This window comes from Poecile atricapillus, chromosome 23 (assembly GCF_030490865.1).
Source record: "Poecile atricapillus isolate bPoeAtr1 chromosome 23, bPoeAtr1.hap1, whole genome shotgun sequence".
NCBI lineage: Eukaryota > Metazoa > Chordata > Aves > Passeriformes > Paridae > Poecile > Poecile atricapillus.
In genome coordinates this window covers 301,306-325,737 of record NC_081271.1, presented here as the reverse complement: position 1 = coordinate 325,737, position 24,432 = coordinate 301,306, and the positions used below count along the sequence as shown (strand labels likewise).

Genomic DNA, 24,432 nt, shown 5'->3' with positions numbered 1-24,432 from the left:
GTGTGAGCTTGGACACCGATACCCGATGGTGGCTCTTGCTGTGGCCATCACCATGCCAGGGAGTGGATGCCCACTATGTCGCTGTGCCCCAGACCTGCAGGTCCCCGGGCACCTGTGGGGTCCGCACCGCCTCCACCCCACGGCTGGGATCCCGGCGAGCGGATCTCCGTGCGCTGCCCGGCCCGGGCGCTGCTGCGGGCGGACACAGCCCCGCGGGGCCCCGCGGAGCGCGGCTCGCCCTGCGCTTCTCCACCCAGCGGTGACACCTGGCGGGCCCGAGAGCGGGCGGGGCCGGCCCCAGCCCCAGCACCCCGGTCCCGCATCCCCGATCCCTCACCCCGCATCCCGCATCCCTCACCCCGCATCCCGCATCCCTCACCCCGCATCCCGCATCCCTCACCCCGCATCCCCGATCCCTCACCCCGCATCCCGCATCCCTCACCCCGCATCCCCGATCCCTCACCCCGCATCCCGCATCCCTCACCCCGCATCCCGCATCCCTCACCCCGCATCCCCGATCCCTCACCCCGCATCCCCGATCCCTCACCCCGCATCCCCGATCCCTCACCCCGCATCCCGCATCCCTCACCCCGCATCCCCGATCCCTCACCCCGCATCCCGCATCCCTCACCCCGCATCCCCGATCCCTCACCCCGCATCCCGCGGCGCCGCTGACCCCCTTCCTCGGGAGGGCCCCGACGGGGCGGCCGCGACCGGCGGCTCCGCGCAGCATCCCCGCGGGTGCGGGAGCGGCGGTGGGAGCGGCTCCGGTGCGGGACGGCGGGGGCAGGAGCCCGGAGGGGGCAGGAGCCCGGCGGGGGCAGGAGCCCGGAGGGGGCAGGAGCCCGGAGTGGGCAGGAGCCCGGAGGGGGCAGGAGCCCGGAGAGGGCAGGAGCCCGGAGGGGGCAGGAGCCCGGAGGGGGCTGTCCGACGTGCCCTCGGGGAGGCGGGGGTCGGTCCGGCCGGAGCGGCGGCTCCGCGTCTCTGACTCTGCCCAATGAGAGCCCGCAGCACGGCGGGCGCCGGCAATATTTGGCCGCGGCCCCCGCGCTCCCATCCCCAGAGCGCCCTCGCCCTCCGCGCAAGGACCTCCATGGCCCGGCCCGGCCCCGCCGCCCGCCCCGCTCCGCTCGGGAGCCGCCGGCCCCGCTGAGCGCCCCGCAGCCCCGGGGGAGCCCCCCCGCCGCCCCCCGCAGCATGAGCCCGGCCGCGGGGGCCCAGCCGGGGCTCGCTCAGCAGCGCGGAGCCGGCGGACGCGCCGCGGGGCCGTGACGGGCAGTGCCCCGAGGGGAGAGCGGGCAGGACCCCCTTCCCCGGTCATTTCTCCATCTGGACCCCGCCCCGGAGAGATATGCTCAGCCCAAACCGCCTGGAAGCGCCTCCTGGGATTGCCGTGGCCCCCGGGCGTGCGGAGTGCGGAGCCTTCCCTCGGACGGCGGGCGCGGCCCCCCGGCTTTGCCTTCCCCTCGTCCTCCTCCTGCTCGCCCTGACGCCCCGCGCCGACTCCTCGTGGTGGTGAGTGAGACCCCGCGACGGCGACCCGACGGTCCCCGGGCCACCCCGCGCCACCCCGGGCCACCCCGCGCCACCCCGGCCACCGGGGAGTGCGTGGGGCGCGGTCGAGGGACAGGGATGGAGATGGAGACGGGGATGGGGGATAGGGGATAGGGATGAGAACGGGAACGGGAACGGGGACAGGGTGGGGATGTGAACGGGGATGGGGACGGGGAAGAACGACTGCGGGTGGGGGCAGCGCCGACGGGAGCGCCGCGAGCCCCGCAGAGCCGGAGCCGGAGCCCGACGTGCGGCCGTGGGAGCCGGCGAGGACCGGCCGGGGCTCTGCGGGCTCCCCGTGGCTCCACCTGTGCCGCTCCCGGACTCCCGGAGCAGAGCGGCGGAGACGGAACCGCCCCGGGGCCGGTTCCGAGTCTTTCCTGGGGCGCCGTCACCGCGGTGGTCACGGGCACCCCGAAAATGCCGCCGCTCCTTCCCTGGGGATGGGACTCGCCGCAGGGACCTCCGGTTCTGTCGGGAGCCGAAGCCCACGGGCTGCGGGAGCTCTGGCAGCCGCGGTTTAGACAGGGGGAAGCGGCGGCCGCTTGGAGCCCCTGAGCCACCCTGACCCCGCCGGAGCTCCCATCCCCGCGGGCTGCGCTGCTGCCTGCGCGGTTTTATTACTTTGCTCCTGGGAAGCGAAGAAGTTGATGTCCCCCTTCCTTTAGATAAGATGAGGCTTTGTAACAGACAGAAATGACGCCATAACAAAAACCTTCTGGAAATTAGTCTCCTCCTGCCCCGGTTCGTGTAACAATGAAAATGCGTCTATGCAGAATAACAGTAATTAGGAAAACAAGGATCGAGAAGTTTTCCAAGAGACCCTGTGCTGTTTCAGTAGTTCAGCAACACTGGAGGATCAAAAAAAAAAAAAATAGTTGGCTGCAGAAAAGTTCTCAGTGTCCCCCACCCTTAAAAGTCCTCTCTAATCTTGTGGAAAACAGTGTTTTCTATGCCAATCTCATCATCATTAACAGATCACGGTGGATGAGGCAAAACTTAATCAAATTCAACCCATCTGCCACTGAAAGAAAAAAGTCGTTTCTGGAAATTCTCAGCTACCGTGGAGCATTCTGTAAGGGACCGGGAGCACATGCAGATAGGACAAGTATTCACGGAGTTTGAGAGCACGTCTGGCCGGGCTGCCTTTCCTAGAAGAGCCATTCCAGGCTGAGAAAGGCGGGTGGAAGAGCTGCGGGGCTGGGAGAGAGTGCGGAGCTCAGGGGACAGGGGACAGGGCAGCTGGCAGCAACCAAACACAAAAGCAACTTCTTCAAGAGACCAGAAAATGCTTTAGGGGACAAATGGAAAGTAGAAAGAGCAAGGCTGTTCACAGGCACGCCGAGAGGAGCTTTCCCGAAGCCTGGTCAGCTGAGGGGAACTGGAATCACTGGGAGAGAAAATGAGTCAGTGCTGGGGAGTCTCAGGTTGATACAAGCGCTGACCTGGCTTCCAGAGGCAGCTCTGCCCCAACCCGGCAGGGCAGGTGAGGGCAGGACAGCTTCTGTGGGCAAGGTGAGGCTGGAGAAATGTGAAAAGCTGAGAGGAAGGCAGGCAGGAAAGAAGGAAAGAAGGAAGGAAGGAAAGAAGGAAGGAAGGAGTTTGTTAGAGCTGGAAGAAAAGGGGGAATGGAGTAGTCACAGCATCATCTGCCCAGAGATGGGCAGTTCTGGTAGCACACGTGGATGATGCCTGAAGGGTGAAAATTCCCTCTTTAGGAGGAGAGTTAAAACCACCGATTTCCCTTGCTGTCGTACCCCACTTCTCCCCACAACGGCTCCGCTGTGGTCTGCCCTCATTCCAAGCGTGTGTCGCTTCCCAGCAAGCGGGAGGAAAACCAGCCACGTTTTAAGCCTCAGTAGCTGTGGCTTGTTTGGAGGAAGCTAGATTTAGCTCCCACAGCAGTTTGTGCTCTCAGCTTGCAGGGCAGCCCCTGGCTGGCAGCTCGAGGGGAGAGGAGAGCAGGGCAGCCCTGGGCAGCTCCCCGGGGCAGCCAGGCAAAATCCCTCTGGACATCTTCGCCAAGCAGTATTGCTCCCAAGGACCTTAAATACACGACTTTTAAAACAAAAACCATTAGAAATGGAATAGATTAAACTCTTAAGATTCACACTTTCAACTGAACTTTCTCTTCTGGAAAGCAGAACATTCCTAAGAAAAGCCTGAACTGAACCAAGTGCTGATGTGTTGGACATGTCAGTCCTGATAAAATAGAGTGTTTAGATGAAATTGTGTTTCACTGAAAATGGTTTCAACCAGCTGTGATTTGGGAAAAAGTTATTCAGTGATTTGCATAGGTTTCCAAGCACATCTTTAGCACCACTGATATTACAGTAAATACATTTGGTTGTACATCATCGTTCCTTATTTTAATTATTATTGCCAAATTCTTCTAGGGATTCACACACAATAAACTTGTGGAACTAGAGGAAATGCTTCTCATTTTCAGAGTCAACTTTTTAAGTAGTTTAATAGGAAAAACTGGGTCCACTCTGATCACAGTACACGGAAAGGAAATATCAACCAAATGTTTCTTCTAAACAACTGCAAATTATTAATTTTCAGTGACGTCAGGCATGGCCCAACGGCCTGACATCAACGCCAGGAATTGGTGAACTTTGGCATCCCAAAGAGTGGCTGTGGTGTGTGAGTGCACGTGCTCAGAGCTCAGAGGGGACAGGTTGGGGACACTGTGGTTGTGGCCTGTGTGGCTGTGACTAACAGTGACAGCGGGGTGGCTGTGGGCAGCAGCACCCTTGCATAAATGCTTCCAAAGTGTTACTTAGCAACAAAATACCAGCTGAAACACAGACAGAAATTAAGAAGGAATGCAAGGGGAAAATCCCTAAATCCCGTTTACACTTGCATGTGCTGGGCAGGGAGAAGAGCGTGGTCGGGGCTGGCGGCTGGCAGGGCTGCGCCGTGAGAGGCCATCGGACCCCAAAAGCGGCCTCTGAAATTCCTTTGGAAAGATTTAGGAGATTAGACAAATGTTGCTTATAAACATAAACTGTGTAATAAACAAACTTGGTGTAAATAACTAAGTAGAGTTTACTCGCTATTGAGAGCCCAGCGAGCTGTTCTGGTGTGGAAAGCCATTCTGAAATTAAAGGTTTGGTTAAAGAAAAATGTACACAAAGCCCTGATATCCCCCTGCATCCCACCCTCACACACACCCACTCTCCTGCAACCCACACAGACCCCCCCAGCTCCCCAGCATACCAAATCCTTGTTAGCGAACTTGTTTATTGCTAACCACAGCCCTTGGAAACTACAAATATTTAATTTCATCTGGCATTGGAACAGATGGGAGGCATCAGGCTCCCAAAGAGATAAAACAAATCTGTGGAAGGAAGAGGATTGCGAGTTTGGGTGTGGGTTGGAGAGTGTGTGGGAGCCCAGCAAACACATGGGGCTACCCATGGTGCCGTCAGGCTCCAGGAGAGCTGCTGCGTCCCAGGGTGTGATGCCTGTATGGGGATTCTGAGGGATGACCAGTCCAGAGTCAGGCAGCTGTCATGGTCCAGCTCCCTTTTTTGGCCAGGGAAGGTGGAGTGCGTTTATGGGCATGGAAAACATGCCAAGGGCAAATTGTGAAGCAGGACTGCCCGTGTCTCCCTCTGTGCTAGAGCAACCCCTGGACACGGTGCTGGGCTCTGGCCGAGGGCTTGGCAAGGACACCCCCATGCAGATGGAGAAGGGGACATTCCACCCAAGCACGATGGGCTGCTGGCTGCACTCCCACTGCTGTTCTTCTGCAGGATTTGCCATGCATGTCTGCTGTGGCACCGGTGCTGCTCACGGTCCAGGTACGAGCAGTGGTGGAAAAATGGAGCCCCACGTGTGTGGACACAGGATGTAGGAGAGAGAGGCTCGTTTAAGCAGGCATCATGCTAAGGTGTGTGGGAGGGGAAATAGCATAAATAGGAATGTTTGAAATTACGCCAAGGGAAAGACAGCTGCATGGAGGAGCTCCACAGCCCTCCATGGAACCCTCTGGGGCGGGGGGTGCTGCTCCTCCCTTCCGTGCCAGTCTCAGCTGGGCACACCCGCAGCAGCCCCCGAGGGCTTTGCTCCCAGAGGGTCTCACAGGCGGTGTGGGGGCTCCGAGGGCTGTGTGTCCATAGCTGTGAGCCCATCCTGTGCTGTGGGTGAGCCACTGCCTGCGCCACCTCTGCCTCTGCTGCCGCTCAGCTCTTCACCCTTTCAGCCTTGGCACTGCTGCAGGCAAGATACAGAATCGTGCAATCACAGAACGGGTTGGAAGGGACCTTAAAGCATCCAGCTCCAGCCCCTCTGAATTAGCGGGGACAGGGGACAAATTTCCAGGAGCAGAACTTGCCACCTCCAAGGAGAGAGGACGTGCAGCTCCTGGGACACGGAGATCCCCGGGGTGTTTGCCCCGGCTGTCAGTTTGTTGTTGCAGAGCACTTTGCATGGCAATAAAAGCAGGAGGTCAGTGACCAGGAAGTCTTTATCCTGAGGCACTCTGCTGCTCTGGCTGTCCAGGCATCCATGCTGTGAAAAATAAGTTTTAAAGTAATGTCAGACTGATGGAGAATGAACCCCGTGGCCTTTGCAGCAGCCCTGGTGTTCTTGGTTAGGGTGGGTGGAACAGATGGGTTCTCTCAGTCACTCTGCACAGTTACAATAATCCTAACTGTGCTGCTTAGTCCATTTTTCATTAGGGTCACTTACACCTATGGGAAATCTTTCCTAGAAAGAAATGCAGCAGGAAAAAAATCCTTCTGCTCTTCCAAACTCATTATCTTTTACCATTACCAAAAGTGATTTCAGCAGTGCCATGAGGAGATCTGTGCTGGGCCAGAGCCCATGGAAACAGAGCCTCCTCTTGGAGCAGCTCACACCCAACACACAGGAGGTGCCATGGAAAAGAGAATCATAATCCAGCTTTATTATCAGAGGCTATCCTACCTCCCACCTCTTAGCAAAGGACTTTGAGATCTGGGGAGAAAAAAACGGGTCCTTAAGGGTAAAGCGTATTTTTAATGAACAATTATTTTTTATTCATGCACCACCAACAATGTCCCTGAGGAACAGCTTTTACCCAGCACTGACCAAAGTTTTCAGACCTCAATTTTCAGGTTACTGTTATGTGAGATGCCAGCAGGAAATCCTCCCACATCTGCCCAGGGGACAGCAGACCACAGCACCCACCTGCTCCATCTCCCCAGGACCACAGTGCTTCAGTCCTCACAGAAACTACATCCCAGTGACTACACAGGGTGCAGAAAAACCACAGAGAGGGGACTCTGACCAGGATCTGAAGGCAGATAGATTTAAAAGAGGGATGCACAAGGAAAAAAAAGATAATGGTGCAGAAAATGAAAAATATGTCCTTTGAGTGGCACTGGTAGTGGCTCAGCATTATGATATTAAAAATTATTGAAGTGAGACTAAGGTTCTCAACATGCAGAGTAGTGGCTCTAAGTGAGGAAATTAGGACTATTAATCACTCAAAGGCGTTAACAATTCCAGCAGGCCAGGATGGCCCTGTTCCCAGTGGGGCTTAATAAAATACTCAGGGTTTGTAATACTAAAATAATGTCTCAGATGTGTATAGCACCTTGCAACCCAAAGTGCTTGGCAGTTGGCTGTAAATTGTCTGCCACAGCAGGGAGAGCAGGGGAGGGAAGGTGCAGCATCATTGGGAAGTATGCAAAGAACTTGAGGAGGTGAAATGCTGCCAGGCATGATGGAATTTGCTCCTTAGCAGGCAAAGAGGCAGGGGTGTTGGATTTGATCCGATCTGCACAAGCTGTCTCCAATAGCTGCCTATGGCTTACCAGCCTCCCTCCAAAATACAGATTTCATGAGGACTCAGTGGGATGGGGAGAGGGCAGAAGCCAGGATAGTTTGGTTCCCGAGATGATCCTTCAGGACTGTCAGAGGACAGAGCAATGGGGAACTGAATCACTCTTCCTGGGGATGGACTCCAGCAGCCTCTGATGCCACCAAGAAGCCAGACCATGTTCTCTGCTCAGCCTCAGAGCTCTTTTCAGACCTCAGAAGCAGAGGCTACCCAGAACTCTGCGAGCAGCTGACATGGCTGAGGATTCCAGCTTGCCTTACCCCAGCTGAGCACACCTTGCACTTGGCAGGGAGCAGCTGTGCCAGGAAAGACAAATTCTCCAGCAGAAAACCATTCCCTGGGATGTCAGAGCCCAGCCTGCTGCCCTTGTGGAGACCCTTTGATGGAAGGAGCATCCCTCCACCTCAAAGCCATTGTGCTGAAGGGCTTCACGGTGCTGTGTCTGACCAGAGCTCCTCCTGGCCCTGGGCTCCGTGTCCACCCATGCTCCTCTTCCCACTCAGCTCTGCCACCAAACAAGGAGGTGCAAACTACTGGCAAAGTTTTGGGACGCTCAAGTTTTCACCCACAAACTCTCTCTTCATGAATAAGTGGCATTAACGAGTGAGGGAGCCTCCTGCACTGGTTCTCTGTGTGTCAAGGACCAGTTGTGGACTCCGTGAGCTTCCTCACACCTGGATCCTGAGCATCACCTGAGCTGCTTGCACGGACATCCTTCTCCCAGATAAAGCTGTGACAGTGATTTTAGTTAAGTTTCTATTAATCAGATTTAAATCTGTGCCTTTAAACCAACCCACGATGGGAATTTATAACGTTTCAAGCAGATGTTTTAATTCAGAGCACTTGAATGTTGATTTGTCTGAGAATGGCAAATCCAAAGATTTCCCTTTTAAGATCAAGTCATGTTCAGAAAGGTTTTCCAATGCCTTATGTAATGATGAAAAATTAAGTCTTAGCTAAAGCAGTATCTAGTATAAATTTCATTGGAAACTAAATTAGGGCACTCATTTTGCAGGAACACCTTGGTATTCTGGAAGAGCAACGGGACAGTTTCTGATTCCACGTAATTTTACCATTTCCCATTACATTAATTTCTTTCTTCAAGTCCTCATTTTCCAAGAGGCATTTCCCGGCGAGCAGGGGCAGGGAGGAGCGCGGCCCTGGAAAGCTCTGAGCTGTGCCCTGGGCAGGAGCCTGGGGGAGGCTCAGGGGCCGGACCCATCCAGCACAGAGCCGCCGAACGGGGAACAGCCCGCACGCTACCAAGTAAATAGATGCGTCTGCCTCTGATTTGCATGTTTATCTTAGAAGCAATTTAGGTTTCTCCTTGTTTACAAGAGCCGAAGTCAGCAGACTCTCCGCAAGAAGAACAGCTTGGAGGGAGGCGCATGCCGGCTGTGTCCTGCTCCTCGGGCACCGGGACGAGCTCCCGCAGCCCCGGAGCATCCCTGGGGCTCGCAGGGACCAGGGGGGCTGGCAGGGAGAGAGCAGGGCTCCAGAGCCCCTGTCCTTGGAACGTGGGGTCTCCATCCCCCGCCGCTGCTGCGAGAAGCGAGGAGGGAGGGCAGGAGCAGCGGCTCGGCCCCGCAGCCCAGCCCGGCCCCGGGCGCTCCGAGCTCGGTCCCGCAGCCCAGCCCGGTCCCGCAGCCCAGCCCGGTCCCGCAGCCCAGCCCGGTCCCGCAGCCCAGCCCGGTCCCGCAGCCCAGCCCGGTCCCGCAGCCCAGCCCAGCCCGGCCCGACCCCGCAGCCCAGCCCGGTCCCGCAGCCCAGCCCGGCCCAGCCCGGTCCCGCAGCCCAGCCCAGCCCAGCTCGGCCCCGCAGCCCAGCCCGGTCCCGCAGCCCAGCCCAGCCCAGCTCGGCCCCGCAGCCCAGCCCGGCCCCGCAGCCCAGCCCGGCCCCGGGCGCTCCGAGCTCGGTCCCGCAGCCCAGCCCGGTCCCGCAGCCCAGCCCGGTCCCGCAGCCCAGCCCGGCTCGGTCCCGCAGCCCAGCCCAGCCCAGCCCGGTCCCGCAGCCCAGCCCAGCCCGGTCCCGGGCGCTCCGAGCTCGCCGCTGCAGCTCCGCCCAGCCCAGGCTGGCCACAGGGACGGTGCCAGCCCTCGCCCGGCTGGGCAAACGGCTCCGCAGCCGGCAAAGGGCGATGCCAGGGCTTTGGGCACCCTGAGGAGGCAGCGGCGAATGGAATCGCGTTGGACAGAGCGGGGGATCCTTATCCCCACGTGCGCTCAATTATCCATTTCCTTCTTCCCTTCCTCCAGCTCCCCCTCACTGCAGGCTGCCCAGCTCCTGCTCCTGCCTCTCTCCTCCCAGCCCTGAAGCCCAGGCCTGAGCAGCCTCCAGCACCAGCAATTGTCTCTCACAGACTTTTCCGAACTCAGGGCTTGGGTTGTGTGGGGCTTTTTTCAGCTGGAAAATTCAGATTTCCCCAGGGAACAACTCTGCAGAAGTGTGCCACTTCCAGCACAGCTTCATTTGTTCAAAAACAAAGTTCTGATAAGGCAGCTGGGGACTTCTCAGAACATCCATTGTCTTTCCCATTGCAGTGTTTTTAAAATGTCACAGATTTTGAAAAATGAAATTGGAAGGGATGCTTTCATCTATCCAAAACAAATGTTTGGGGTTTTCGCCTCCCAAAACTCTGCTTGGCAGAATTTTTTGATGTTCCTTGTCTTGCTGCATTTCAAAGTAACTGAACCCAACTGGAGCATTTCTCACCAAGTGGAAGCTTTCGTCCTTGCCGAGATAACCACAGCCTTTCCAGGACATGGGAGGAATTTCCCTTTAGTTGTGTGTTAGATTTCAGTAGATAAACTCTGAAGGAATCCTGTAGGCACTGTTGTAAAACCACTGCCACGGGCAAAGGCAGCCACTGACCCTGGCAGTTCTGGGGTGCACATGGCGAGGTGCTGCTGCAGCAGTTGGTGCCCTTTGCACTACTCTCCTTCCACTTTCTCTGCTGATAATGTTTGTTCTGATCTGGGTATTTGGCAGGAGAATTAAGGAGCAGTAATTAGTTTCCAGTGTGAAAAAGGGAGTGCCTAGTGTTTATCTTGTCTGGAGGGTTTCCCTTGATCTCGGTCTCCCGGGGGATGCTGTTAGTGCTTTATCCATCACTCTCCAGTCCGGGAGCAGCTGCTGTGTCCCAGCCCGCTGCTGTGACTGGAGACCAGCGCCCCAGCCCAGCAGTGCTGGTGCAAAGCAGGGGATGGGGTCCCCACAAGGCCCCTGGTGAGGTGGCCCATCACAGAACATTTTAGCTTTTCCAGTTTCCCCAGCATCACTATTCTCCAGAAAAGAGAAGCTTTGGCTACTGAACCTCCATCCTGCAACCTGCTGCCTCCCAGCACCTCATCACTGCTCCTGCCAGCCCAGGCAGGGGTAAACCAGCCATCCCCATCCTTGCTGGGCACAATGAATTTCGGGCTGGGGACTTGACCATGCTTCCCCGTAGGAATTCTGCAGTCCCACTCGATGCCACCGTGCCATCATCCAGCTGGTGGGATGCTCCTCTGCCGTGCCCTGCCCTCCGCAGGAGGGAATGGGTTGTTCTCACAGTCTGGCACGAGCGAGGCAGTGAAATACCCACAGTCGGCAGCGCTTGAGGAGCTCCTGTCGGCTTTTCTTTCCCTAACAGCTTCTGCTACTTCCCTGTTCCTCTGCTTCAGGATGAAAGGCTGGTGAGCATGCCTGTGATAACAATGCTCGCTGCCCCTTGGAGTCTGGTCTTGCAAAGCCATGGGGAGCTGGGTTTATTATCCTCAGCTCCAGCCCGAGATGACCTTGTGCTTCTGCCAGCATTTAAACAAAATATTTTAAAAGAGGGAACAGATCCCATTGCTTTCTGTGCTTGCAGGGCTTTCCTGAGCCTGGGAGCTCTCTCTGGGGTGGATAGAACTGAGAGAACATGTCAAGAGAGAGACAATGAAATATTGTCCAAGCTTATTGCTTTTTATTATTATTGAAGGAAGGTTTTTGCTTCCAGTCTGGGGGTTAGAAAAAATCTGAATATCACCCAAACCTCATCCCTTCCAGCCAGAATCCCAGCTCCGTGCTCTGCGGCAAAAATCATCCTCAAGCACAAGCAGCCAGAGGGGTGAGCGGGTGGTGCAGGCGGGAGCTGACTGGGATGGAAAATTCCATGTCGCTGCCATTGTCCGGGCTGGTGTGAGAGTGCGGGGCAGAGCTCAGGTCCCTCCCCCGTGGCTGTGGAAAGCTGCCCATGGGGCTCGGCCAGGCTGCTCTTTGTGCCGTGTCTTCTGCTCCGAGTCCCCGCTGCTGCAGGGAGGGGACCGCGGTACGGGCGGGACACGAGGTGGGAGCCACAGCACAGCTCTGCCAGTTCTGGAGCTTCAGGGCACGAGAGTGAATGTTCAGGAGATGCTCAGAGAGGAATCGACAGCCGGGGGATAGCACTGTGACTAAGGAGTGCAGCACCAAGAGATGAAGGCTGCTCCTCTTCCTCCCTCACCTGCACATGGCACAGGTGTGTGTGCCATGGACATTCCTGACAAAAGCAGGCAGGAGACAGGGCAGAGCCTGCATGAGCCGTGCTGGGCTCAGCTGGCTCCATCCTGCTGTGCTCAGCAGGGCTGAGCGACAGCGCGGGGATGTTGGGAAGAGGGTGGGAGGGAGGTTTTGCACATCAGCAAGTTTCTGCCGCTGCCCCAGGAGTTGACACAGCCCAGGCTTATGGGAGACATCCCGTGACTCACAGCACCCAGAGCTGACTGTCTGCGGGGGGAGATGAGCTCCACAGACTCCCTGCTTCTTCCTGCAGGGATGCACACACTGAGAAAAGCTCTGCTTGCTCCTGGCTGGTGCAGTCTGGGATTGGTTTATTGAACAAAAAGTCAGGGATGGCTCAGCTGTGCCCTGTCCCTGTGTCCTGCCTGTCTGAACCACAGTCCCAGGCAGGTCTTGACATGTGCTTCACAGCTCGCCCATGCCAATGGGATGCTGCAAGGGGGCACAGTGCTGTGTGGAGACACTCTGGGAAGAGCCTGGAGCAGCTCTGACACAGCTGGAAAGGAAAGAGGGAAAGATAGACTTCAGTATAAGGCCCATCAAGTAGGGTGAGGACCTGGTGTCGCTTGGTTTGTTCAGCTGGAGGAGGCTGAGGTCAGACCTCATTGGGGTCTGCAGCTTCCTCCTGAGGGGTACTGGAGGGGCAGCTCTGATCTCTCCTCTCTGTGAGCAGGGACAGGACCCAAGGCAATGCCTGGAGCTGTGTCAGAGGAGGTTTAGGCTGGATATTAGGAAATAGTTCTCCCAGAAGGTGGTTGGGCACTGAACAAGCTCCCCAGTGCAGTGGTCATGGCCCCAAGGCTGCCAGTATTTAGACTATACTCGCAGTCACGGGGTGGATTTTGGGGATGTTCTGTGCAGGGCCAGGAGTTGGACTCAATGATCCTTGTGGGTCCCATCCCACTCAGGATTTTCAGTGATTCTGAGTCCCCTCTGCAGGCAGGGCAGTGATGTGGCACCGTTCTCTCCCGCAGGTACATCGGGGCACTGGGAGCGAGGGTGATCTGTGATAACATCCCCGGGCTGGTGAACAAGCAGCGACAGCTCTGCCAGAGGTACCCTGACATCATGCAGTCAGTTGGGGAGGGAGCCAAGGAGTGGATCCGGGAGTGCCAGCACCAATTCCGGCACCACCGCTGGAACTGCAGCACCCTGGACCGGGACCACACTGTCTTCGGCCGGGTCATGCTGCGAAGTAGGTTCTGCCCTGTCCCTTTCCCACCACCGTGTGCCTTGTCCTCCTGGGAGAGTCTCTCCTCCCACTGGGCTGCCTTGCCTGGTGGCTTGGATTACTCCCTGAGGAGAGCTTTGCCTTTCCTTGTAAATTAATCAAGTAGTAATGGGAGCAGAGCACTGCATTTGGAATAGCTGCACCAGATGAAATGGAGCAGGGGGAGCACTGGGGGAGAAGGGCAAAGGAGGAGACACCTCCGGAGAACAGGCTCATATGTAAACAGTAATGGGATATATAAATATTTGGAGAGCGGGGTTGGCCAGGACTCAGCAATTCACGTGGGAACTGGCTGTTCCCTCACATGGCAAGGGAGGCAAGGCACAGATGCAGCTCCAATCCTTGCTCCAGGCTCCGAGGTGGAGGAGGACCTACGGGGCAGGTGCCAGCCCTGCACAGAGGACTGGGCATGGCCCCTGCCCGGGAGAGACCTTCCCACTCCAGGTGAGGGATGGATACAACTCAGGCAGGAATGCACCCAAGAAATGCAGCCAATTAACAAAGAGGAAAGGCACGATGGGGATGGGGCGGCTCCAGAGCAGGAGCAGCATCATGGGCTGCAGCTGCCCCGGGAGTATTTTGGGAGCAAACAGGCCCTGGGAGCGGGCTCAAGCCCCGGCACAGGCAGCAGCACTGCAGGACAGATGCTGCTGCATCCCATGGCGTGCTGGGAGCATCCAGCCATGTGGCCTCCAAATCAAAAGCGGCTGGAAGAGTCTTTCCACTCGCAGCTCGTATGGAGGACACGTGAGCCCCACAGGAGGAGCCGGTGAGTGGGGGGCTTGCTCCTAGCTGGCAGGAGGATGGGGCAGCTCCCTGTGGGGTGGACAAGCAGCAGAGCCACGAGCCAGAGGCCCAATCTGACTGGAGGGAAGGGGACTGGAATGCTGAATGTAGCATTCACCCTGCCATGCTGCAGCCTGCCTGCTCAGCCTCTCTGTTCCCATCACGGCACCTTTTCTCCTGCTCGCATCCTCTCTTGGCAAAGAACGGGGAATGATGAAAGCTCCTCGCCACAGCCCCATCCTGCGAGGCCCAAAGAGAGCTCTGCTGCCTTTGAAGTTGCTTTCAAAGGCTCTTGAAATGAAGACTAACATGGTTTTGATTTGCAGCTTCTTTTACAACATTATAAAAACAGCTGCGAACTTGAACCAGAGACATAAAATAGCAGGCGGCAAGCTGTGCTGCGCGGGGAGAGGAGAGCCTGGCCAGAGCTGGCACTGCCTCCACGCTCCACACAGCACCAGGAGGGAGCACAGGGAGTGGCCCTGGGGAAGGGTGCTGGCTGGTCTCAGCACCCGTGGCCATGGCATTGCAATCAGTCTGAAGGGCTCCCAGGAAGCCGAGGCTGGATGCTGCGGTCAGCAGAGCTTGGCTTACCCCCATACAGGCTGCTCTCGCTCCCCACGCCCCGGTTCTTTGTGGGCTGCAGGCACTCGGCACAGCCTGGCACTCTGACTATCCCTGTTCCTCTCCCCGTGGCAGGCAGCAGGGAGGCCGCCTTTGTCTACGCCATCTCCTCGGCCGGGGTGGTCTATGCCATCACACGGGCGTGCAGCCAAGGGGACCTCAAGGTGTGCAGCTGTGACCCGCTCAAGAGGGGCCGCTCCAAGGATGAGCGCGGGGAGTTCGACTGGGGCGGCTGCAGCGACAACATCAACTACGGGATCCGCTTTGCCAAAGCCTTTGTGGATGCCAAGGAAAAAAAAGTGAAGGATGCTCGGGCGCTGATGAACCTGCACAACAACCGCTGCGGGAGGATGGTGAGTGCAGCCCCCGGGGCAGAGCCCAGCGCTCACAGAGACCCTCCCGAGGGGACTGGGCAGCTGGAACAGCTTGGCCAGAGAAACGGGGCATCTTTGGAGGGCAGTTCCTGCTGTGGATAAGGCTGGATGCTGCCCTGCCTTGCTTTGCCCTAGGGAATGGCCCCACAGGGATGGCAGGACCTCGCTTACCTTTGCCTCCTGTGCCCTCGCTGATGCTGGCACCAGTGGCCTCCGTACACAGCCCCCATCTCCCATCAGGAGCCCCATCCCACACAGCCAAGGGCTGAGAAGCTGCACCAGGAATGAGCAGACACTGGTGCAGTGCCTGATGCCAAAGGTCACCACTGGTCCTTACCCATCCCTCTTCCCACAGGCTGTGAAGCGCTTCCTGAAGCTGGAGTGCAAATGCCACGGGGTCAGCGGCTCCTGCACACTAAGGACTTGTTGGCTGGCAATGTCAGATTTTCGAAAAACAGGGGATTACCTAAGGAGGAAATACAACGGGGCCATCCAGGTGACAATGAATCAGGATGGCACTGGCTTCACAGTGGCCAACAAGAACTTCAGGAAGCCCACAAAAACAGATTTGGTGTATTTTGAGAACTCACCTGATTACTGCGTGATGGACAAATCAGCAGGTAAAACCCAGAGCTCCAGTCATTACCCAAAAGCATCTCTCTTCCTCCCTTCCCAACAGGCCAGCAGCTCCCAGCTAGTCCAGCCTGGGGGCTCAGCTCCCCCACTGAACCCCAGTCTTTGGAGAGGAGTTACCCAGACCCAGAGTCCCCACAGCACCCCACACCTGCACAGGCAGGACTGTGTTTGTCAAAAATCTCCAGGCTTTACCCCAAGGCCCCAAACCTCTCAGGCTTCTGGTCATCACAGAAGTGGAGTGTATCCTCAGAGCCCATCTTCTGCAGAGCAAAGCTCCTCTGAACAGGCAACAAAGCTGTTCTATGCACAGGCTGCCAGCTGCTCCTCTGAAACAGCCCGAGGTTGTGATGGGACAGGGAAAGAGGCATCAGGGCTGCCAGACTCCTGCAGAGATGACCAATGGTTTCTCAGCCTGGAGCATTCCCAGTTTAGTTTGCAGCAGCCATGGGAGCTTGGTGGGGAGCATATGGTCCTACCATCCTCAGCCTGAGCAGAGAGCTCTGCGCTTTTCCAGCTGCACAGCCTGGCTCGGTGGGCACACACTGCTCCAGGGGTCCCCCAAAGCACAGAGGGGCTGCAGAGAGCCCATCCCTGTCCCCTACAGCTCTTATGCTCTGCCAGTAGCAAACACAGGCTTGAGCAGTGGGCATGGGAAAGGGGCCATGCAGATTGTCATACAAACCCAGAATGTTTGGGGTTGGAAAGGATGTGAAAGATCATCTCATTCCAACCCTCCATCATGAGGGACATGAGAGACACCAAAGCTGCATCCCTGGCCGGGCTTGTGGCATCCCATGTCCATAAAGCAAGTGCAGGTTTGGAGTGGAGCCTTTGGAGACCCCACTGCAGCACGTGCTGTGACAGGAACAACGGGACCTCCCCACTAAAGCAGTTGCCCCCAAGGTCCCCATGGTAGAAGGAGACGTCCAGTGTCACCAGTAACTCCTGTGGGTGGGTGGGGAAGTGCTGGAGCACGATGGAGAGGAGCACCCTGACCTGCTCTCACTTCCTCCCCAGGCTCCCTGGGCACGGCTGGCCGGGTGTGCAGCAAGGTGTCCCGCGGGACGGACGGCTGCGAGGTGATGTGCTGCGGGCGCGGCTACGACACCACGCGCGTCACCCGCGTCACCAAGTGCGAGTGCAAGTTCCACTGGTGCTGCGCTGTGCGCTGCAAGGAGTGCGAGGACACTGTGGACGTGCACACGTGTAAAGCACCCAAACGGGCTGAGTGGTTGGACCAGACCTGAGGAGATGGGAGCACTGAGGGAAGAAGCCACTGCCACCCCCCTTGCAATGTTTTTTAAACCCTTGCGCCCTGAGGGCCACGATGTTCTGGGAGCTGTAGTTCAACTGCATGGCTTTTATTTAATTACTTCTACAAAGCACTAAGGAAAGGACTACAGTTCCCAGGAGGTACTGTGGGCCCTTCGATGTGCTCAGCAAAACTAATCCCCGACCCAGCAGGAGGCTGTGATCCTTGCTTAGACTGTGAACCCGCAAAGGTTCTCCTGGCAAAGGGACAGTGCAACCAATACAGACTTGGAGGACTGACTATCAGGACGTGACAGCTGAGGAATCCTGCACCTCCCCACAGAATCTACGTTACAGTAAAGCTTCACCAGCGAAAAACACTAGCTCAGAATAATCCACTCTTGCAAAAGCATTCTTGCTTTTTCTTTTTTGCAAGGCCAGAGGAAGGGTGTTGTGAATCTGTAAGACAGTTCCATGATACCCGTGTTTCCCTCGAGCAGACTGACACATCACTAACCCCACTGAGCAAGAGTCACCTCTGCACGAGGCTTGTCCCTGTGTCCCCTGCACAGGGAACCAGTGGAGCTGTAACTTGGAACTGAACCCTGAAGGACTGCACAGAGACAAAGGCCACCTCTAGATGCTGGTGGGGCACCTGAGAGAGCAAATGAGACCTGTGAACTTCCTGGTAGGTTCTGAAGTCAACGGTACAACAGCATCTCTGTACAGCTCGTGTATGTTGTGTATACTGCTTATTATTTTAAGTCAAAATTCATTATAAAACTGTATCAGAAAATGACGTCCTTTGCTTTTTGAATTCTTACACACTCAGCCAGGCATGCCCCCAGAGCAGGAACCAGCCTGCAGTCTTTGTCTTCCTGCTGTCTGCAGCTCCTGTTTGTCCCAAAGCTTCCTACAGAGCTGAGCATCCAAAGTCCCAGGGAAATGTGTCTCAGCAGCCCCACGCTTCAGGACATGTGGATGCCCCATCCCCAAAAGTGTTTAAGGCCAGGCTGGGCAGGGCTTGGACCAACCTGGTGGAGTGGAAGGTATCCCTGCCCCTGGCGGAGGTGGAACAAAATAAGGTTTAAAGTCCTGTACCACCCAAACCATTCCATGGTTCTATAGCACTGGGTTGAGCAGGATATGCTAAATAAATCTTTCCCATTAGAAAACCCCCAAGCACTCTAAACATAATAAATTAAAATTGAAGTTGATGAGGGGAGGGGAAGGCAGCTGCTGAGCTACTGGCAGGTAAGTTACAGGGATCCACTCCTCATCTCTACAAATTTCTTCTTTTCTCCACCAGTTTGAGCAAGCAGACATTGTAAAAATGCTTTATTTAGTATACAGATATTTTATGGAGTCTGGTTAAAAGGTCCCAATCCACACAAACAAGTGCAATGTGTAACAGTTGAACCTGGAAACCAAAGTGACCCAGGTAAAAAATTACCTTAAATCATTGCAATTCCTGAAGCTGAGGGTGCTCCTGCAGTTCTCCCACCAGATCCAGGCTGCACATTGCCCCAGGCAGGCTGTGCCTCCTCCCTCAGTCAGGAAAAATGGGGTTCATTTTCCTAATATTGCTCAGCATTGTGCTGATGGGCAAGTAAGGGCATTTCACACAGAGGAAGTTTTCATGGAAGTTCCAAACTTGTAACAATAAGAAAGGCCAAGTCAACAGGGACATTCACCTGCAAATACTTCTTGCTGAGTCTGCTTTACTGCTGCAGAGGGCATGTCAGGGGTCCCTGAGAAGCTGGGGTTTTCTCCTGGAAGCAGTGAGATGTGTGGGCAGGAGGGAGCTGAGCAGGCTACAAGAGCAAAGTCTGAAGGAAGGTCAAAGGAGCAGGATGGGATTAAGGCAAAGAAGATTATTCTGGTCCTAAGTCACCCATCAGCTACTGCACCAAGAGCATCTCCAAACAGGGACTTTACTCAGTGGCCCTAGGAAATAATAGTTTAAGTGGGGAGAGAAATCCTTTTTGAAACATGTTTTAATGGGGGAACTGCTCAAAGAATTAAAAGAGCCTGCCATGGGCTGGATTAAGCACCTTCCTCCATGCCAAACCCCCAAGAGTGCTCATGCAGATAAAGGGCTTTCAGCAGAGCTTCTGCAAAGCCACAGCCAAGCCAAAAGGTGACATTTTAATGGAGCACTTAAGAGAGTTACAGGAATCCCATCTTCCCACTGCCTAACCTGTTTCTTACAGAATTAAACCAATTCCCTGGCAGCACAAGAGGGTTGTGCAGCACCTTGCATTGCACCCTGCTCTTGCATTGGAGTTGGTGTTTATCCAGACTTCTGGTCTCCCCTCAGACCCTTCCAAGACTGTCTGAATTTCAGGGAGAGACAATTTTCCCATCCTGGCTGTACTGAGGAATGCTGGCAGGTGAGCAGGAGGTCTGAGGCAGGCCAAAGGCATCCCAAGCCAGCACAGCATCCGTCAGCACAGGCTAATCGACCGGGAAGAGCCTCTCATTTATCTTCATTACTGCTCCACCTACTCTCAATTTACGACAGACTTGAAAAAAATGCTGCCCCCTCAGCCATCAATCCAGGCCTCCCTCCCAGAGCAGGACACACTCCCTGGGCTGGGAGGGACCCAGTGCCTGAGGACCCAGGGTCAGTCATCAACAAACACTTCCTTTGCAGAGGATCCCTGGGGGTGCCTGTAGATCATCTGTGGGCCCACCTGATGAATGACACCTCAATCAATGGCTGCTGCCTAAATATATCCTCCCCTTGAATGCAGATGTTCGTATACTAAAACAAAGAGGGAAACTCCTGAGGAAAGGTTGTGTTTATTGGCTTGCCCCCTTTCTGGTTTCATCAGTGAGCTGCTGAAATTGGATGCTTCTAGTGCTCTGTAGAGTAACCACAGCTGAGTCAGGAGCCCTCCCTAGTCCTGCCAGGTCCACCTGTGCAGCTGAGTTCATCTGGCACAGCAGTAAATAACAGGAGTAAAATACTTGGAATCGAGTGCAAGTGCTACAGAAGTACCTGGAGAAGCAGTCATGGAGACAGCACATCAAGCTCAAGTCCACTTGACAGAAGTGAGTTTCTTCTGCAAAGGACTATGCAAGGCTACCCTCATTTATTAACAAACAATTAGCAGAAAACCACAGACTTGGAATACAAATACAAATACTCTGGTCAGCCAGAGCAAACTCCCAGTGCTTGTACAAGAAAAGGTCCCACTGTGGGCTGAAAGAAATTCAGACTGGTCAGTGCCCTACTGCAGATGAGCCCCATGGAAGCTCAAGCTCCCCCCAGCACACTCATCCTTGGCAAGCAGCTGTTTTCCACCTCAAAACATTCCTGAAAGCTACAGTCTCACCAGGGAACACTCAGTCCCTCTCACAAGCCCCTCTTAAATAATCTGCCTAAAATGGAGAGGGAGCCTCTTACTCAAGTTCACCTTCTAACAACCTTCCAGTCAAAACCATGTCTGCACTCAAGGACAAGGTGCAGAATTAATTGCTTAATGAACTTCTGATTATATGACCTTCTCTGAAGCAGCTGGACAGGACACACAGGAGGAGGCAGAAGGCATTGGAAACATGGAATAATGTGCAGTGCCAGGAATTGGACTTGACATCCAAATGATGCATCCTCATGGGTCTCTTCCACAGTCCAGGAGATTCTATGACTCTGATTTTCTCTACATGGGTGAGAACAGGCCTTAGCCCAGGTGCCACCACCATTTTTTGGGATGGAGGTAATGGCAAGACCCCTAAGTCCTTGAGCTCAGCAATGCAGGTGAATACATTGCCAAGCTACATCCCAATCCCAACACCCCCTTGTCTCCCCATGGGCCTTTTCTGTTCTCTGTTGGGTTCATAAAGGCACAGAAGGGTTTGCTCAAGTACCTGTGGTCAGTGTAATCCATGGGGGATCACCTGCTGTAACAGGCCCAGCCCCCAGGGGCAGATTTATTGTGGCATTTGGACCAATATTCACACATCCTATCAAGATGTGCGTGCAAGCTCTCACATCCCGCATTCCCAACGCCGAGTCATGGAGGGCTGCTCCAGCAGCAGCACGGGGGTCACTGCTCTGGAATCACAGCTGGTGAGTCAAGGCAGGAGAATGCAATAGTCACATACTGTGTCACTGTTTTATAACTGATGAAAGCCCACAGCCAAATTAGCAAAGAAATCAAGAGGTTGTTAAGAGAAGGGTCCAGCTGATGAGGCTGCACTGTGATTGCACAACTCAATGCATCCAGACTAAAAGGAAAATGTTGCTGGCCAGAAATAACCAAAGGGGGAAGATCCCAAAGGAGGAACACACTCATCGTGGTGGATGCACCCTTCCTGATGCTGTAAGCAAGGGTGTGTTACCTCGCTCTCCCCAATGACCAGACTCACTGAAGATCCCACCAAAGAGCTCACAACAGCAGTCAAGGCTGGAAATGAGGAAAATTCCAAGCACATGAGAAGCATCCCTGATCACGGTCTTGTCCCTTTCAGTAAGGGCTGGGGTGTGTAGAGCACACCCTGCCAAGGAGGCTCCAGACAGGGAGGAGGCAACCAGGAGAGAGCTGGAAACTGAAGCTGCTTTTACTCTTTATCCACCTTTCTTGTGAGATGGGTGAATTCAGAGCACAGGAGGCCACTGTGATTGCTCCTGTCATCCTGACTGATCTGTAGAGATTTTTGACCCGAAAGCAGGTGACAACAGCTCATACATCACTCTGCAGCCATCCTAATTAAATGCAGACAAGAGGAGTCTGTCCCTTTTGACAGCAAAACAGGGCAGGCTGGGCACTGCTCAGAAGCTGGTAGAGTATGAATGCTGGAGAAGAAGTTTAGACTGGGTCACCCCCGAGGGTGGCTGGGCACTGAACAGTTCAACAGGGAATGGTCAGAGCCCCTTGCCAGAGCTCCAGGAGCGTTTGGTGAACACTCCCCAGGCACAGGGTGGGATCACTGGGGTGTCCTGTGCACAGCCAGGAGTTGGACTTGATCTCTGCAGGTCCCCTCAGCTCTGGATACTCTGTGATCCCAGGAACCCTGTCTGCCCTCTGGCCTGCTGCCCACAGTGCAGAGCTCAGCTCCCATGTGCTCCTGAGCTGTGCAGCTGGGCCCACTCCGACACCCCAAAGGCCTCACTGGCTCCCCACCACACACCCCCTGTGCTGGTGTTTGGGAGGTGCTGCTCCCCTCGCTGTCTCATCTCTGAGCAGGGGGAAGGGCAATACTAATTTATGTCTGGCCGAGCCCCATACATACATCTCCTTTCCCTACGGGAGTCTGCTCTCATATTTAACCTCTTCTTTCTGCTGGCACTGGAGGTCGATGATGCAGCTTGTGGAGAGGTGCAGGCACTTCCCTCTCCCCCTCCTCCTGGAATCTTCCTCTCACTTGTGGTCCTTGGGATTCACCCAACATTTTCTCATGAAAAAAAAAGAAACAGAAAAAGGAAAAAAAAAAGAAAAAGAAAAAGAAAAGAGGACCTCTAGACAAGTATGCATTTAATAAGCAGGGAGACAAATAAGCTCCAGTTATCCCAGCAGAATTACAACACCAGAGAACAATTTTCTGCATTCCTCTGAAGGCCTGAAGGAACCCAATTGCCTGCTCTCAGCTAAATAGGTACCAGACACCAAGTGCTCCATAAGCAAACAGAGCCCCCAAAGTGCAAAAATGAAATAAGTAAAAAGCTTCACATTACATATAAACCAGCCGTTTGCACCTTGTTATTAATGGTCTCAACTTTGACCTTTACACCCTGGCTTGCTCAGAGTCATGGATCTATGAGGCTTGGCACCCTCACAACAATTCCAGGATGAGGAGCAGGGAATAAATATGCCTGGCCAGCACTGGAGAAATGCAGGAAGGGAACTGGCCTGTGACAAATCCGGATGGAGAACAACCCCAGGGCCATCTCCATATGAATTTGTCCCCATAACCTCAATGACCAAGGTGCCTGACAGCATCAAAAGTCCTTTTGCCACATACATACATACAAGCTACTAACAGGCATCTATTCCAAATTTCAGCAATGAAGGGCTCCCAGCATGGTAAATATCTGCCAGAGATTATTCCCCAAAATCCTGATGTGATTTATAGCCCACATGAACTAGGGTTGCAATGAACAGACCTTGTTACCGTGAAATATTTATTAGTCTAAACTGCTTCACCTCTGCTGTAAGAGTTGTATTATTCTAACAGTGCCAGTAGCCAGTGGAAAGTTTTGCTCTAGCACCCACAGCACCATCATGGTACACTACACTGAAATATTCCTACTTCAGTAGCTACATACAATCAAATACATGTAAGCATCAACTTCCAAACACTCATGTCAGACATTAGGAAGCTGTTAATGTGTTAAATCACATTTGTATCACCTCTCCAGACTCACATGCAATAAAGTCCTGATTCACAAAGATCTTTAGACACTTTTCATTAAAGTCTGTGGTAAGACAGGGCAAATTAACACAAGAATTCAGCTGCTTAATTGCTTCACAAACAATAGATTTACTGTGATAACATTTCCCCCTCTTCTACCCTTCCTGTCCTTTTTGGAAAATACCCCTGAAGAAGTCAGAGGATGGTAGGAAGGAATGCAGACACATTCTCCTCCTGGACATCCTGATCAAGAACTAACCTGTCTGACATGGTGAGACACTGTGAGCACCCAAAACTACCCAACAAACTAAACTCACCCCAAACTCAAACTCTGCCTAACTGATCAAAGAGCCTGTAATTACCCTGGTTTACAAATACACAGATCCAGGTATAGCAATAAATGCTGATCTTCAAGATTTGACTATCACTGGCTACTCTGAATGAACTGAAAATTTGAGGGGTCTGTCAATGCCACATAAAGCCTTGTGGAAAAGCTATTGCCATGCCAATGGCTGTAAAAGTCACCACAGTTCTTGTTTCAAGGAAATTACATCAATATTTGTCTTGTCCGGAGCCATAATTGCAATTTTTTATGTATATATATATATAAAAACATAGACACACACATAACTGATAGGGTATTACTAAGGTATGGGTCAGGTGTAAGTCCCTCCTCCTAAGCATGGCTTCCCAAAAGCATGAACAATCCCGCTGGAAAATCATAGAGAGAACTCCTTCCTCAAGAATTGCTGGCACTTCTAGGGACAGGAAGATTTTCATTTCACAGCCTGCTGCCAGCTCTCCTTTCAGAACAAGCCCATCCCCTTTCTGTTCCTGTTATGTCAGGGGAGGACAGTGAGAGAAAGCAGCTCTTGGGATGATACATGGGAGGCAGAGCTTCATTTATAACCCCACACAACTGCTGGAAAAGGTTCAACTTTAAAAAGCATTAGGCTGGTTACCTTATGGGCCCCTGCAGACCACGAAGTGAAATCACATGAACACAACAGGCCTATTAATCACCACAGTGATTCCAAAGTGAGAAACAGCCCCAATGACCAACTGGAAAGAAAGCTGAGAAAATTACATTCTAGTAGTTAGATAACTTAAAAAACACTGGTAGTATCTTTCTGTAGGGCTTCCCTTTTGATTCCTTGATGAATTCAAATAGTTAACCTGGATTTAAGTCCAGTCAACAGAAATATACAGTGGAGAGCAAACAATGGCATTTCTACCTAAACAAGTGTGTTTCCCTTCAGTTACAA

At 54.2% G+C, this 24,432-nt stretch overlaps 1 protein-coding gene across 3 annotated transcripts; it reads left to right on the top strand.

Annotated features, from left to right (window-relative positions):
• The first annotated feature begins 1,170 nt into the window (after nt 1–1,170).
• WNT2B (Wnt family member 2B) lies at nt 1,171–17,609 on the top strand. Of its 3 annotated transcripts, none has more exons than XM_058856077.1 (5): nt 1,171–1,515; nt 12,883–13,103; nt 14,625–14,902; nt 15,279–15,543; nt 16,577–17,609. In XM_058856077.1, exons 1-5 carry the CDS (start codon nt 1,352–1,354, stop codon nt 16,804–16,806), a joined length of 1,158 nt encoding a protein of 385 aa, XP_058712060.1. In that variant the 5' UTR covers nt 1,171–1,351; the 3' UTR covers nt 16,807–17,609. The 3 variants fall into 3 exon arrangements, with proteins under 3 accessions (XP_058712060.1, XP_058712062.1, XP_058712061.1); XM_058856079.1 differs by lacking the exon at nt 1,171–1,515 and adding an exon at nt 11,671–11,867; XM_058856078.1 differs by lacking the exons at nt 1,171–1,515; nt 12,883–13,103 and adding an exon at nt 13,139–13,583.
• The last annotated feature ends 6,823 nt before the right edge of the window (nt 17,610–24,432 follow it).

Excerpts from the sequence above, each read along its gene's own strand:
- WNT2B (XM_058856077.1), top strand. The coding sequence starts at position 1,352 with ATGCTCAGCCCAAACCGCCTGGAAGCGCCTCCTGGGATTGCCGTGGCC. Across the intron at positions 14,903-15,278 it reads ACAACCGCTGCGGGAGGATG|GCTGTGAAGCGCTTCCTGAA; the intron begins GTGAGTGCAGCC and ends CTCTTCCCACAG. Across the intron at positions 15,544-16,576 it reads CGTGATGGACAAATCAGCAG|GCTCCCTGGGCACGGCTGGC; the intron begins GTAAAACCCAGA and ends CTTCCTCCCCAG.